This window comes from Aptenodytes patagonicus, chromosome 2, assembly GCF_965638725.1.
Source record: "Aptenodytes patagonicus chromosome 2, bAptPat1.pri.cur, whole genome shotgun sequence".
Taxonomy (NCBI): domain Eukaryota; kingdom Metazoa; phylum Chordata; class Aves; order Sphenisciformes; family Spheniscidae; genus Aptenodytes; species Aptenodytes patagonicus.
In genome coordinates, this window is record NC_134950.1 from 19,903,859 (window position 1) to 19,920,531 (window position 16,673).

General features: G+C 42.7%; 1 protein-coding gene across 2 annotated transcripts in view; it reads left to right on the top strand.

Moving 5' to 3' along the window:
* NUDCD1 (NudC domain containing 1) overlaps positions 1-16,673 on the top strand; it is a 66,618-nt gene that overhangs the window by 21,851 nt on the left and 28,094 nt on the right. For both annotated transcript variants that reach the window (XM_076329225.1, XM_076329226.1), the window contains exons 4-5: positions 3,531-3,714; positions 16,108-16,293. In XM_076329225.1, coding sequence (XP_076185340.1) covers positions 3,531-3,714; positions 16,108-16,293 — 370 coding nt within the window. The remainder of the gene's footprint in view (positions 1-3,530; positions 3,715-16,107; positions 16,294-16,673) is intronic.

The following is a 16,673-nucleotide window of genomic DNA, read 5'->3' on the forward strand; positions in this document are numbered from 1 at the left end:
ATACTGAACAAGACCGGCCCCAGTACTGAGCCCTGGGGAACACCGCTTGTGACCAGCCGCCAACTGGATTGAACTCCATTCACCACAACTCTCTGGGCCCGGCCGTCCAGCCAGTTTTTCACCCAGCGCAGAGTACACCTGTCTAAGCCGTGAGCCGCCAGCTTCTCTAGGAGAATGCTGTGGGAGACGGTGTCAAAGGCCTTGCTGAAGTCCAGGTAGACCACATCCACAGCCTTTCCCTCATCCACTAGGCGGGTGACCTGGTCATAGAAGGAGATCAGGTTGGTCAAGCAGGACCTGCCTCTCATGAACCCGTGCTGGCTGGGCCTGATCCCCTGGTTGTCCCGCTCATGCCTTGTGAGCGCCCTCAAGATGAACCGCTCCATAATCTTCCCCGGCACCGAGGTCAGGCTGACAGGCCTGTAGTTCCCCGCATCCTCCTTCCGGCCCTTCTTGTGGATGGGTGTCACATTGGCAAGCCTCCAGTTGTCCGGGACCTCCCCTGATTAGCCAGGACTGCTGATAAATGATGGAGAGCGGCTTGGCGAGCACCTCCGCCAGCTCCCTCAGCACTCTTGGGTGGATCCCATCTGGCCCCATAGACTTGTGAGTGTCCAGGTGGCGTAGCAGGTCATTGTAAAAAAAGTAAAAGTAAAAAGTAAAAGTAAAAGTGAGTGTTTCTCACTTTAGGTGGCTAAATGCTTGTATAGCAGAACTTTTTCTAAAAAACATTTCCCCTTTCCCTTCCCTATTCACATGTATCTGTCTAGGATTCCACCCCCACCCCCACCCCCCATCTTTTATTGTTTGCTATTTCAACTGGCCTGGGGCATAAGACATTTTTTTAAAAAGTCTGAAATTATTGTCAATCAAGCTAAAAGCTACTTTCATTTTTAAGTTAGGAGATTTTTGGTTTGTGTGTTGTTTGTCTGTGCAGATGTAATTGTGCTTGAAATAGTCACCATTTAATTTGCCCCATCTTAAAAATGCATCCACAGAGACTAGAATAAAACTTAAACAAAACTGCTGATTAAAAGGCTTTGATAAGTAACCCTGAGGGTTACCTGCAGAGCAGGTATAATGTAAGCAATATTATTTCCACCTCCCTGGTAGGGAAAATCCTCATACTATGCACTTAGCTCTGGCAAATGGTTGGTGCTTAATATTTTTACTTAAAATTGTTGCTTGTAACTGAAGTATGTTTGTATGTTTCTCGCGATTAAATTGTTTACATAATTAATTCTTTTAAAGAGTCTTGATAAGGAGCATTTTTTTGTATCCACATTGAAGTGATCTTAGTACACTAATAATGGTATCGGTTATCCTGCTTGGACACAACAAATACAATTAAGTTACATTTCTACCTGAGCTACTGAGTCTCATGGTCTGTGGTTAGCTCCTCTTTAGTCATGAAAGACGAATCTGGTATAAAGCTCCCACATTTTGCATCTATTCTCTTTATTAGAGGGCAGTTTCCTAAGCAATCAAGGAGGTTTTAGTATTGGTAGGAACTCGGGTATATGTCCTGAAGTGGAAGATTTCAGCATGATTGATTACCTCCTTCCCCTACTTCTTTTGAGAGTTCAGTAACTAAGAAATTGGTCATCCTGTTCTTTAGATGGTTGGTGATAAATACCAACTAGTTTTTATTCTGTTCTGTGTGAGAATGTTGATGCATAAATAAGTTATGTTGGAGTTGTCAGTGTAACAAAACCATGAGATTTTTATGTTGAGGTGCTGTCACCTTTTAAATTCACTTTTTGAGTATTTAGAGCACCCAGTGGTTTACGGTGATGTTAACATCCCAACCCCATAAATCCTCAAACCTCATAAGGTTTCAGTAACACCAGCTGGATTGAGCCTAGACTCATTCAGCCACTGCAGCTTCAATTCCTTGTCATTTATTCTTTCATTTTCATGTGTTAATGTTCTAGCAAATAAAGAATATTCTATTTCTTCTTCTTCTCTGCTGTTTGGATTAATTGTTTTTATCTTCTTGGGGTTTTTGCTGAATAAGTACTTTTTTGAGAAAAGCTGAAACACATAGTTTCTAGAAATAAAATTTCCAGCTATAGGTACCAACTGCTAAATGTCACAAGCCACAAGACATGCAGTCCTTCTGTATAAAATTATTTCATGTTTACAGTGGTGCTTATTAGCCTTTGTGCTGGTTTTGACTGGAATAGAGTTAATTTTCTTCATAGTAGCTAGTACGGGGCTGTGTTTTGGACTTGTGCTAGAAACAGTGTTGATAACACAGGGATGCTTTCGTTACTGCTGAGCAGGGCTTACACAGAGTCAAGGCCTTTTCTGCCTCTCACCCCACCCCACCAGCGAGTAGGCTGGGGGTGCACGAGGAGTTGGGAGGGGACACAGCTGGGACAGCTGACCCCAACTGGCCAAAGGGATATCCCATGCCATATGACATCATGCTCAGCATATAAAGCTGGGGGAAGAAGGAAGGGGGGACATTAGGAGTGATGGCGTCTTGTCTTCCCAAGTAACTGTTACGCATGATGGAGCCCTGCTTTCCTAGAGATGAGATGGCTGAACACCTGCCTGCCGATGGGAAGGAGTGAATGAATTCCTTGGTTTGCTTTGCTTGTGTGCGGGGCTTTTGCTTTACCTATTAAACTGTCTTTATCTCAACCCACGAGTTTTCTCACTTTTACCCTTCCGATTCTCTCCCCCATCCCACTGTGAGGGGAGTGAGCAAGCGGCTGTGTGGTCCTTAGTTGCCGGCTGGGGTTAAACCACGACAGCCTTTCAATATTTCAGTAATATTTATGTACTCTGCCTACCTAGTCCCATCCAAATATGGATGGACTTTTCCAAACCATATACATAAAAATTCAAAAACTTCTAACCTTAGCTCCTCCTAAACATGAATATTATACTCCTTCATTGAGTTATAGGTTTTTGTTTCTTACTCCGCTTCATAAAGCTTTATAGAGAAGGAGAATTGAATCTCTTTGTAGAGATAGTAGCCAAATAAAGAGAGCCCCCCTCCCCTCAGTACTGGTTGATTAAATACCGGCAGCAATGCACTGGACCTTTTTATCTTCTTATTTGCATATGTCAAGGTCTACAAAGATTTTCAGGACGTTGTGGTGTCTAGAGAGGGCCTTGGTGAAATGCCTACATTTTCATCTTGAGTGTAAGACTGTTTTCCCCAGTTGATATGCTGTGTTGGTGGATCCTGTTCCATTCATCAGTTGTTGTACCTCTACTTATTGTAGTAGTAAACAGCCATAATGCAGACGGTTTTGTGGATCTTTGTGTAATGGGCCCTTATAATGATTTTATACTATAAACAATAATAAATAAAAGTATTTCAGAACAGTGGCTTGATAGCCAAGGAAGGAGGAACTGGAAATGTATTAAATTCATGGATTCATATTGGCAGAGAGGTTTGTGGGAAGCAAACTTTAACTGATTTGACATTCACTGAAGCCTTTCACTGCTTTCTGAGAAAGAGCAAGACTTCCAGTTTTAACTGACTGACTTTTTACTACAATTTTGTTTTCTAGATTGTGTTTAATGAAGAACTAGGAAGTCCATTTATTATAGCACACAGTGTTTCATTTGTAAAATCTGATATGCATTCAGTAGCTGTGCTGCTGCTTAGGGTAGAAAAAGATGAATTGGACGCAAAAGGAAGTGGATTTCATATTACCTTGGAATGGGTTACGATTGCAGCGATAAGCAAAGAGGGTAAGTGTTTTACATTTATATTACTGGTGAGTAATGTTTAAAAAAAAAAAAATTATGCTTTTATTCTTTTGTCTTAGAAGTTGATTGTTCCTCAGGTCCTGATATTTCCTTTCCCCAAAACTTCAGCTTGGACTTTACATAGGTAGTTTTTTCTTACATTTTGAGATCAAGTTATCGGTTGTAGACTTAAATTCTGACAAACATTTGGAAGACAGGAAGAAGTGGCGGGGCTCATTGAGAGGGCTTTAAACTAGGTTCGAAGGGGGAAGGGGATAAAACCAGGCTCACTAGAGATGAGCCTAGGGGTGGCGTGCCGATGCCGGGGGTGAAATCGATAGCCCAATTGAAGTGCATCTACACCAATGCACGCAGCATGGGTGGCAAACAGGAGGAGCTGGAAGCCATTGTGCAGCGGGAGAGATATGACTTAGTCGCCATCACAGAAACGTGGTGGGGTGTCTCTCATGATTGGAGTGCTGCAGTGGATGGCTATAGACTCTTCAGAAGGGACAGGCGAGGAAGGAGAGGCGGTGGGGTGGCCCTGTATGTTAGGGAGTGTTTCGATTGTCTAGAGCTCAACGATTGTGATGATGATACGGTTGAGTGTTTATGGGTAAGGATGAGGGGGAAGGCCAGCGAGGCAGATATCCTGCTGGGAGTCTGTTGTAGACCACCCAACCAGGATGAAGGGGTGGATGAAGCATTCAAGCGGCTGGCAGAAGTCTCTCAATCGCTAGCCCTTGTTCTCGTGGGGGACTTCAACTTCCCGGACATCTGCTGGAAATACAACACGGCAGAGAGGAAGCAGCCTAGGAGGTTCCTGGAGTGTGTGGAAGACAACTTCCTGACACAGCTGGTAAGTGAGCCTACCAGGGGAGGTGCCTCACTTGACCTGCTGTTTACTAACAGAGAAGGACTGGTGGGAGATGTGGTGGTCGGAGGCCATCTTGGGCTTAGCGACCATGAAATGGTAGAATTCTCGCTTCTTGGTGAAGTAAGGAGGGGGGACAGCAAAACCACAACCATGGACTTCCGGAGGGCGGACTTTGGCCTGTTCAGGACGTTGGTTGAGAGACTCCCTTGGGAGACGGTCCTGAAGGGCAAAGGGGTCCAGGAAGGCTGGACGATCTTCAAGAAGGAAGTCTTAAAGGCGCAGGAGCAGGCTGTCCCTGTATGCCGTAAGAAGAACAGGCGGGGAAGACGACCGGCCTGGCTGAACGAGGAGCTCTTGCTGGGACTCAGGAAAAAAAGGAGAGTTTACCACTTCTGGAAGAAGGGGCAGGCGACTCAAGAAGAGCACAGGGATCTCGTTAGGTTGTGCAGAGAAGAAATGAGAAAGGCAAAAGCCCAGCTAGAACGCAATCTGGCCACTGTCGTTAGAGACAACAAAAAAAGTTTTTACAAATATATTAATGACAAGAAGAGAGCCAAGGAGAATCTCCATCCTTTATTGGATGTGGAGGGGAACATTGTCACCGAGGATGAGGAAAAGGCTGAGGTACGCAATGCCTTCTTTGGCATTAAGTCAGACGAGTTATCCTCAGGGTACTCGGCCCCCCGAGCTGGAAGACAGGGACGGCGAGCAGGATGAACCCCCCATAATCCAAGAGGAAGCAGTCAACGACCTGCTACGCCACCTGGACGCTCACAAGTCTATGGGGCCGGATGGGATCCACGCGAGAGTGCTGAGGGAGCTGGCGGAGGTGCTCGCCAAGCCACTCTCCATCATTTATCAGCAGTCCTGGTTAACGGGGGAGGTCCCGGATGACTGGAGGCTTGCCAATGTGACGCCCATCCACAAGAAGGGCCGGAAGGAGGATGCGGGGAACTACAGGCCTGTCAGCCTGACCTCGGTGCTGGGGAAGATTCTGGAGCGGTTCATCTTGAGGGCGCTCACAAGGCATGTGCAGGACAACCAGGGGATCAGGCCCAGCCAGCACAGATTCATGAGAGGCAGGTCCTGCTTGACCAACCTGATCTCCTTCTATGACCAGGTGACCCGCCTAGTGGATGAGGGAAAGGACATCGCAGGAGCCAGGATCAGGGATCTGCTGCAGTATACAGATACTCCTTCTGAGGGCCTGTGCTGTACTGTTTTAAATCTACCTTCGTGCCAGTTTGAGCATACTCGCTGTATGTCATTGTCTCTACACTGTTAAATAATGGTGGATGTCAGAAAGAAGAAAATTATTTCTTCCACTTAAAAGTCCATCTTGTTTTTTTAAAACGTTTATTTGCATTGAGTATGTTAATTCAATGTTTGATTGCCACTTCATTTGCAATGAGTATGTTCTGTTTGAATTGCATATACGTATATTTATTCTGAGCTCTTCATTCTCAGCTTGATTTACCCAGTGCTAGTAACTGATGGAGTACAGAACGTTTCTTCACACAATCTACCAGAATACACCCAACTGAGTGTATGTTTAATATATGGCGAGGCTGTAAAATATCCTCCGTGTTCTTCCTCTTTTGTTCTTAGAGGTCTTTGCTGATGTTCTTCGATATTTTGCATGTGACTTTAAAAGTCTTTGCTTGATGAATGGCTGCAGTGTGTCATGGGCACACAGTATCTTGCTCCAGAGCTTCCACTTGATTTCCTTCACTGTGGTGGGAGAGGGCCAGACTTAAGGTATTCATACATCAAACTGTGGAAGGCTTGTTGTCTGATGAGTAAACGTTTGAGATTCCATCTAGAACACGACAGTTGAAGTGCAGTTGCTCTAAGTGCGGTGTAGTTCTCCTCTGTAGGCAGCTCATGCTTGGCACAGAATAAAGACTGAACGCCGTATGAATTTTCAGAAAGTTGTGCTGACCAATCTGGAGTTAAAGGCTTGACAAACAGCTCTTTCACATGCTTCCAAAAATAAGTTGTAAAGTTCTGCCCAGACTGGCTTAAAATGCAAGAGCATTCAGAGACCCAGAAGGAAGCGGGGAGAGTGACTGCCTCCCAGACACACACCAGCGGCTCCCGTCTCAGGGTACCGCAGGCTGCTCTCTGATGTAAGCAGCCCCACGCCGCATGTTCCCGCAGTGAGTTCTGTTAATCACACCAGTGCAGCCTCCATTCAGTAGCTAGGCAAAAAGCATGTTTGACAACACGTGCAGATCCCAGTGACGCTGGAGCGGACGGATCAGAGGTATCTTGATGGATCTTCTAAGAACGAAGCTAGATTTGGGGTGATACCAGCAATGGGAGATGGTTTCTTGAGGAATAAACAGGTGCCCTTAGCGGCCTCATATTTTTGTTTTAACCGCAGGTTTTATTCTCAGATGCACAGGGTGGCCTCGTCTTGCAAACTGTTCTCTGCACAATCTCAGTTTCTACTCATTTGGTTGAGTACCGAAAACGATCGTTAACATTCAGGATTCAGCCAGAACGTTATTGTCCTGTTGAGGTTTTTTCACACATTGAAAAATAAGACGATCTGTGCTGCTAAAGGTCCCATACCTATAGCACATACAGACAGACAGATGCATTAACTACTTTTTCTTCAAAATGTCAGCATTTTCAATGTCATGAAATGCATCTGTTCCTTACAAAGGCAGACAGCGCCCAGAACTAGATAGCCAAGAAATGACAATTTAGGATTGATGTGAATTACCTCAGCTGTGGGCATATACTTCTTTTAGATGGCAGCCCTATACATACACTCTAGTAGCTGATTCGGCTTGGTCTTTTTGTAGGCAAGCCTGTAAAAAATAAAATCAGTTTGTATATTGACATTGAAATAATGGGTCAGATAACAGCTAGAGCAAATTGGTATAGCCCTGGATGCGCACTAATCCAAATTCTATGTGACAGTGAATTGAATAGTCCTACTGCTGTCAATGAAAGCCCAATAGAAAAAAGTTAGCTTAGCCTCTCCCTTAGTCAGGCCCTGAGGGGTCCGAAATACACGATGACCTGAAACTGGTTAGATTCTAATTTGTTTGATAATTATTTCCCCGTGAATACTTCTCCACGTTGACACAGTCCAGTCAAAAAATGTTATAAAACAGTAACATCAGCAAGGAATTCTGCTGAGATTTGGACTCACATCTTAGATAGGACCTTATCATTTTGCCACCGCAGGTTTTTCAATTGTTTTTTTTTCCTATTCTTTTTTTCCCATTATTCTTCATTCTTGTTTACTGCCATAATGTTTCAATACGGACCTTTATCACTTGGAGAACAAGTATGTCTGAAGTCTGTTTAAATCCAGTAAGAGTCCATCAGTGCTATTAAAAAATTATTGCTGCTTCTCAGTTCTTCTCTCCAGAGGATCCTTTGGGGTGACAGCTCTGCACTAGCCCATGTCCTTATCTCTTCTTTCACATAATGGAATTGTAGTGATTGTGGCACTTTGGCTTTAACTTAGTGATTGAGTTTTCACTGGAGCAATGAAAAATACCCAATGCTTTTACCTGCTGGCTTTCTTTAAGTTTCTAAATATTTGCAATTGACATCAGAATTGTGTTCTACTTGGCCTGTTTTTCTCAGCTACTCAGTTTCTAAAGGAAACAGCTGTGGCTGCAGAGCCAAATTTGTAATGGCTGGAGCCCAAAAGGAGGAAAAGTAAGTTCCTTTCCTCATAAATAATTTATACTTCATCACTTTAGTGTAATGAATAGCTTAATCAGCATCCTGCTTGGAATGAGAAAAGGCCTAATCTCACTTTAGTGTATTTCACATTTACCATGGTGCTTTCCACCTGAACAGTATTATTCTTAAAAATGTTCTTTATGCTTACCTTGTAACTATTGAAGTGATTTAGTAGTAGATCATAAAAAATACCCCTCTAAGAAATCCCTGCTGATTTCTGTTTGTTGGAGTTACTAGGAAAGAGGTTATCCATTCTTTCAATCATTGATCCCGAGGTAAAGTATCACGTTGCTGCTGATAAAATCTGTGGCTGGCAGCCTGTGGGTGAATACTGACAAGGGCAGAGCAACCTGGCCTCTTCTGTTGGCCGGCTCCCTTCAACTGTCTGTGTACAAAGTCAGCGCAGTGTTGAGCTTTTACATCTACTGCAGAGGGCAGAAGCAACGCTTAATTCCCTGGAAAGCAATGACACTGGAAATCATGGTGAAAAACTCATCATCTGCTTCCATGGGATCTGACTACAAATGAACAGAGATGAGCGTTAACACTGGCCTTAGCTTTGTATGCTGCATTGGTGAGATTGACACTCATGATGTACGACTCGCAATTTTGAAAGGAAGAAGGAAAAAACGGAGTGCTGGAAGAGAAAAAGGAATTATCGAGGGCTAACACTGCTAGTTAAGCTTTAAAAATCTCCCCGTGTTAGTTCATTGAAAAGAAAGCTGATAGAAAATATGGTTGTGATGTGTCGGAACCTCCTCAGGGAGAAAACAGGAAAAAGGACGCTTTAATCTGACAGAGAAAGGTATAAAGAGTAGATGGAAATAGAAGTCAGACAAATTCAAATTTAAACCAAGATGGCATTTGTAAAAGTACAGTTGCTTAATCACTGGAACAAACCATGAAGAAATATGGTGGATCCTTCATTTTTCAGTGCTTTCCTGAGTACAAGATGCCTTTCTGGAAGAGCTGCTTTAGTTCAGAGTTACTCAAACTTTCTGGAAATGCAGTACTCGCCTATGAGCGTTCCCCAGAGCTGGCAGCAGCAGCTCAGTTTCTTCCAGCTGAGAAAGGAAAACCAGAATAAATATTCGTGTTTATACTTCTGCTCCCTTGCAAAAGAAAGAGAGGCATCCCCAAAAATGTAAGGTCCAGAGCAGTTCACTGCTCTGTATAAATGTCCTCTGCTTTTTAACTCCTCTGTTCTGGAAAAGCTGAGCTGCATCTTAAATGCTATTTTCTAACACTTTCCAAGGTGAACCTTGTAATGAAGTTTCCATAAAGAGAAATGCTGCTTTAGTTGAACAGAAGCAGAAGTTGTTAGCCCCAGTACAGGTGTAACTGGGTGGAATGCAACGCCCTCAGAATCTACAATGGAAGTGTGTCGTGGTTTAACCCCAGTCGGCAACTGAGCACCATGCAGCTGCTCGCTTGGCCCTCCCCCCCCGCGGTGGGATGGGGGAGAGAATCGGACGAGCAAAAGTGAGAAAACTCATGGGTCGAGATAAGAACCGTTTAATACTTGAAATAATAACATAATAATAATAATAATAGTAATGGAAAGTAAAACAACGAGAGAGAGATAAAACCAAAAACCCAGGGAAAGGGGGAAAAAAAAGTGATGCAACCGCTCACCACCCGCTGACTGATGCCCAGTCAGTCCCCAAGCAGCAGTCACTGTCCCCCGGCCAACCCCCCCCAGTTCATATACTGAGCATGATGTCACATGGTATGGAATATCCCTTTGGCCAGTTGGGGTCAGCTGTCCTGGCTGTGCCCCCTCCCAGCTTCTTGTGCGCCTCGTCGCTGGCAGAGCATGGGAAGCTGAAAAGTCCTTGACTTAGTATAAACACTGCTTAGCAACAACTGAAACATGGGTGTGTTATCACATTGTTCTCATGCTAAATCCAAAGCACAGCACTGTACCAGCTACTCGGAAGAAAATTAACTCTACCCCAGCCGAAACCAGGACAAAGTGGCAGTAGCAGTTAAGCATTACAAAATCTTTTTTTGTAACTTGAATTGAAAAACGCTCTTATTTAGCTAATCTGTTAACTTTTTCATGCGCATTTCATTCTGAGATAAGTTTCTGCCCAAATCCTGGATCAGTTTGCTAATATTTGAGTAGTTCAGATTACATTTCAAAATACCTGTTGACATATTTTTTGCAAGGAGATGTTTCATCAAATAGCCAGTGGATGGAAGAAGACTGTTCTTCCTCTGTTGAACAAAGATCAGAAAGAGCCTTATCTATGCCTGTTTTCTGCCTACTGACTGCTGCAATGATAAAGATGATTTAAAATGCTTCCTCACTATCGTGAGGTAAACAGGAAAACTTGATAAAGAATGAAAAAATGTACTTATTTCACTTCCTTATTTTCCTTCTTTGATTGCTCTCTCCTCTAGACTATATATTTGAGGTTACGCAGTTATATTCAAAACCAGCTGTTGGTTCCCCCCACCCCCACCCCCCCCATCAAAACTGGGATCTAGACGTCCCAATCCAAATTTTACTGAGGCAGTAAAGTTTCTCTGAAGCTGGCATTGATTTTCGTCAGATCTTGGGAGCTCAACACTTCCAACAGCCACTTGGGCTTGGCACATAGGTGCTCAGATAAGAACTTGAGTTTTGAAGTTTTTGAGCTATAACATAGGTCTTTTTGGCTGAATTGATTTGTTTTAAAATGGGAAAAGGAGGATTCATGATTAATTTAAGGGTTTTTCTTCTGTTGAGTTCTTTTCCTAACTTTAGAGCAATTCTGGAAATGAGATTATTAGATCTGGCAAAGGGCATGAAAAAAAGAAAGGAAACTCACATTTTACCAACAAGTAGAAATTCTTCTAACAAATGCCGAAGTATGAAGAAACAAAGAACAATTTCATGATTCTCCCCCCTCAAAAAAACCCACCAAGCCCTAGAAAGAAAATCCTTTGCTTTCCTAAATGCTTTCCCCAACAAAACTTCATCACCTTGTCTTTCCGTGCTATGCGCTCTCTCTCCTATTTTCCTAAATGCAAATCATACGCATGCAGACATGCACACACAAGCATATCCATGTAGATAACTATTTCTATAAAGCAACATGCTAGATACTCAAGTATTTAGAGGACTTGAATTCAAATGCTAACACTATGCCAAGGATCCATCTTCTAACTTGTGACGCCCATCTACCAGAAGGGCCGGAAGGAGGATGCGGGGAACTACAGGCCCGTCAGCCTGACCTCGGTGCCGGGGAAGATGATGGAGCGGTTCATCTTGAGGGCGCTCACAAGGCATGAGCGGGACAACCAGGGGATCAGGCCCAGCCAGCACGGGTTCATGAGAGGCAGGTCCTGCTTGACCAACCTGATCTCCTTCTATGACCAGGTCACCCGCCTAGTGGATGAGGGAAAGGCTGTGGATGTGGTCTACCTGGTCTACCTGGACTTCAGTAAGGCCTTTGACACCGTTCCCACAGCATTCTCCTAGAGAAGCTGGTGGCTCACGGCTTAGACAGGTGTACTCTTTGCTGGGTCAAAAACTGGCTGGACGGCCGGGCCCAGAGAGTTGTGGTGAATGGAGCTAAATCCAGTTGGCGGCCAGTCACGAGTGGTGTTCCCCAGGGCTCAGTTTTGGGGCCGGTCTTGTTCAATATCTTTATCGATGATCTGGATGAGGGGATCGAGTGCACCCTCAGTAAGTTTGCAGACGACACCAAGTTGGGCGGGAGTGTTGATCTGCTCGAGGGTAGGAAGGCTCTGCAGAGGGACCTGGACAGGCTGGATCGATGGGCCCAGGCCAACTGTATGAGGTTCAACAAGGCCAAGTGCCGGGTCCTGCACTTGGGCCACAACAACCCCATGCAGCGCTACAGGCTTGGGGAAGAGTGGCTGGAAAGCTGCCTGTCAGAAAAGGACCTGGGGGTGCTGGTCGACAGCCGGCTGAACATGAGCCGGCAGTGTGCCCAGGTGGCCAAGAAGGCCAATGGCATCCTGGCCTGTATCAGAACTAGTGTGGCCAGCAGGAGTAGGGAAGTGATTGTGCCCCTGTACTCGGCACTGGTGAGGCCGCACCTCGAATACTGTGTTTAGTTTTGGGCCCCTCACTACAACGACATTGAGGTGCTGGAGCGTGTCCAGAGAAGGGCAACGAGGCTGGTGAGGGGTCTGGAGAACAAGTCTTCTGAGGAGCGGCTGAGGGAACTGGGGTTGTTTAGCCTGGAGAAGAGGAGGCTGAGGGGAGACCTCATCGCTCTCTACAACTACCTGAAAGGAGGTTGTAGCGAGGTGGGTGTCGGTCTCTTCTCCCAGGTAACAAGCGATAGGACAAGAGGAAATGGCCTCAAGTTGCGGCAGGGGAGGTTTAGATTGGACGTGAGGAAAAATGTCTTTACTGAAAGAGTGGTGAAACATTGGAACAGGCTGCCCAGGGAAGTGGTTGAGTCACCAACCCTGGAAGTATTTAAAAGACGAGTAGATAAGGCGCTTAGGGACATGGTTTGGTGGGCATGGTGGTGTTGGGTTGACGGTTGGACTCGATGATCTTGGAGGTCTTTTCCAACCTTAATGATTCTATGATTCTAAGTAAAGTTTTATACGTGTGTGGTTAATGTAATTAGAAAACAAGATAGAACTTTACTTTGTGACATAATGAAATGCAATTCCTGTCTGGCTTGATCTTGTAAAATCGAGGTTATACAGAACTATTTCTAACTAATGTCTGTTATACTTTTCAAAATGTTGTACAGCCGGATATGAGGTTTTGTTTGGTTATGTTTTGGGTTTTTTGTTGGGTTTTTTGTTGGTTTTTTAGCCTCCAATTAACAGTGTTGTGGGATTGGAATTAGTGTGAGATAAATATAAGAACTGTAGCATAAAAAGTAAATACTGCATACTAGGTTTTCCTACAATGAAAGAGTATGAAGTTATTCAGTTAATTTTAGACCAACACATTAAAAACATGTTAGTGTATTAATACCTACTAATTAATGTATTATCCTCATAAATTTTGGCAAAGGGTAATTCATCTGTTCAGTATGACCATATATACTTACCTTAAATATCATGATTTCTATAAAGGATACAAGACCCCATGCTTCAGCGTCTGATTTAAAGATGTGTGGATTAAATGAACTTACCTTTTGGGAGGACTGTGATGTGGTCTCGTTCATTATCTTCCAAAAAGTATGATTTTGATACCGATAGAAACAAGATCTTTAACTACTTGAACTAAAGCAGTTGATTGCATACTGCGATGTTACTATCCAAATGTTCCTCGGTCTCCTACATATAGTGTGGATAGGAGAACAAGTGGCTTTATTCACGTTGCCTGCTGTTGAAACCTTGGGTGATGGAAATATTTCTAAGAGAGCCAGAAAGCCACGAGAGATTGCCTTATGCTTTTGTGGCCAGCTCAACAAGAGAAAGAAAACTCTGAACATTACTGGTTATATCTTGTAAGAAAAATTAAATCAGTAATACTGCCAGTGTAGAACTGAAGACGGTTGCTTAAAGAGAGCACTAACACAAACTTTTACTGTATTTTATAATACTGTATATTTTCATAAACAAGTTCTTTTTTACAGTGTGTTTTTTAGAACTTAAGACAAATGTTCATGGAATGAAACTTTTTCCATAAAAGTGGATCTAAAAATCTTCCCAAAAAACTTGCCAGTTCTCCAGCATTTCCAAGGAACAGACAAAATTTTTGTAATTGCAGTCAGCAGAGATGTAAATAACAAGATTCAAAGCAAACTTTAATGATGAAGAGAGAAATAAGTTTTGATTTCTTTTAAATAAACACCTTGCAAATCAGCGTGATGTATGAACCAGTCTTGGAGATGAAAGCTGTTTTGAGGAATTACGCTACTTTACATCCTCTCTCATCAGTAGGCAATCGCTATGCTTAACTTTTCTTGAAACTCTGCAGTTTATCAAATCAGATTGCAGTAGAATTAAGTAGTTAACCAACGAGCCGTTTCTCAGGTTACCAAAATCTATGCTTTATCAAAGCAAAGCCTTGACACATAGTTATGTCTCTTGACACCAACAACTGTGAGAGTCTCTGCCATGCCTGGTTGGCTAGAAAAAGTGATCACACCTACCGCTATTGTATTACCAAAGAACAAAAACGGCGGCATGAAGATGAATCTGAATGGAAGCAGGGGTTAGGTCTGTTCACATGTTGTGTGGTACTTCAGAGGGTTGTGACAAAGGTGTACCCTTTCAAAGTTTGTTGTTTTCTAATGTTTTAGGAATCCTCACTGTAAAAGCTTGAAATGAAGAGCCACCATGCTGCTTTCTTAGACTCAGAAAATGTTACATGCTTAGCTTTCCTCTGACCTTCTTCACAAGAAAAATCATGTAGTATAAACTTAATAAAAAAACCATAAAGACTGACTTAAAAAATTTAAACATGTTGATGATTGAAAATACTCTACAAAAGGTTTGGTCACGCAACGATAAGTTGTGATGTTGTAGAGGCTTTTAATAAGTGAGCAAATGCTGTGAGAGAGACGTGCAAACAGATTTGATACGTTTCAGCGCACAATTCAATTCGGACAGTTAAATAACAGCGCATTCAGTGAGTGGCTAACTTCCCACTATAACAAAGACATGCTCTTTTTGGTCATGTATCTAAGCCGAGGTAATTTGTTAATTTTTCAAGCAGGTTACCCTGTTGCCTGGAGTCTTCTGACTCTATAGATCTCTTACTCTGTCTCTAATTAGAATGGTTGAATCTCTTCAATTAATACCCGCCCCCCACCCCGACCAAACTTTTTAGGAAAAAGGAGGGGCCTTTAATTAACACCACTAAGTACCAGAATTACGCTGTAGCCTGGTTTTTATTCTTTACTCCACTTCTTGCTTAGCAAACAAGATAACCAATTGAGAGGACCTAAATTATACCTGGCTTATCCATTATTATCTGTATTCTTCTGTGACTTCGATGTTTCTCTAAGCTTAACACTGAGGCCAAACAGGAAAACATTTTGGAGTACTAGAGTGGTATAGATGATTTTTACCATCATAATCTGGTCTTGTCTAACGTCTCTGCTAATGAGTTCCCAGTTTCTTTCAAGTAAAGTTGTAGTTACAAGTGCAGTGATTTCTTTCTAATGAAGAGATGAAGCATAAATGCGAAAGACTAAACAACTCCTGTGGATAATTTTATCACCTGTGAGAATTTTATCAAGTTGTTAGTTTTTTGCTGAAAATCCATTTGTACAATCTGTTATTATTCGGAAGTTGATCAGTTACTGAGGACTCTGCGGGCAGTCAGATTCTAATGGAAAAAGAACAAACGTTGTCCTAGAACCTGTCACCTTACCGGTGTTTTGAGTCATCAGTTCTCATGTGTTTGGGAGCACAGTAGGGAATGGCATGGTCCTTGACACCAGTAGCTAACCTCTGGGACCTCCCTTTTAAAGGGCAGTGTTTTACAAAAGTCGAGGAAGATGGGCATTTTCTGCTATGAATAAAGTGTTACCACTAGCTATTTCATTGCTTCTCAAGTTTTTACAGCAGCTCAAAAAGTATTTGGAAAACTTGTTTGTACAGAGGCTGTGAGTGGTTTTGTGAATTGCTGGGCTAGCTGTGGTCAACAAAGCCATCGTAAGGAAAAAGGGCAATGTTAGATTAACTTTAGGGTCTGCGTATTTAACAAACGCATTGGAAAACCGAACTCTGAGAAATTTCTTTTTAAACTACGGTACTGTGATTTAACTGGTCGGATTGCTTAGTATTTTTAAGTGTAAATTCTCATATAATCATTTGTCTTCTAGAAGAATATTACCACTAAGATTTTTTTTTTAAATTTTATTTTCCAGGTGATCATAGATATGAAATCTTTAAAAGGAGATTTCTACAAGGAAAATCAGTCCCCCATTATGCAGCAATAGAGCCGAGTGGGGATGGTCTAATGATTGTTTCCTACAAACCATTCAAATTTATGCAAGATGAAGACGACAAATTAGAAGAAAATGACGATGCAAAAGCAACAAATGAAACGAAAGGTAAGACTTATTTGGCAGATTATGATAGGCTACTCTCTCTTTCGGCTTAAAAAATAGCTTGTCAGTTTAGCATCTGTTTGGAAATTCTAGCAGTAAAAGTTTGTCTTAATATCTATCTTCCAGATTTTTTTTTTTTTTTAAGGACAGATTGGCTTTTTTCGTTTGTTTTCACCCTGGGAAGTTGTATTGTGCATAAACCTATTTGAGAAGCTTTTTTGGGTAGGAGACACTTAAAGAATTTTGTTTTCCTGAAGGAAGATGATATTTTGCAAACAGAACTGTACGAAATATTTGCTAGCAGCTGAATTGCTAAGGTAGCACCTAAATTTAGGCATCTGGCTGACATACTCAAATTAAGAAGCCAGTCTTCCTAGATGAGA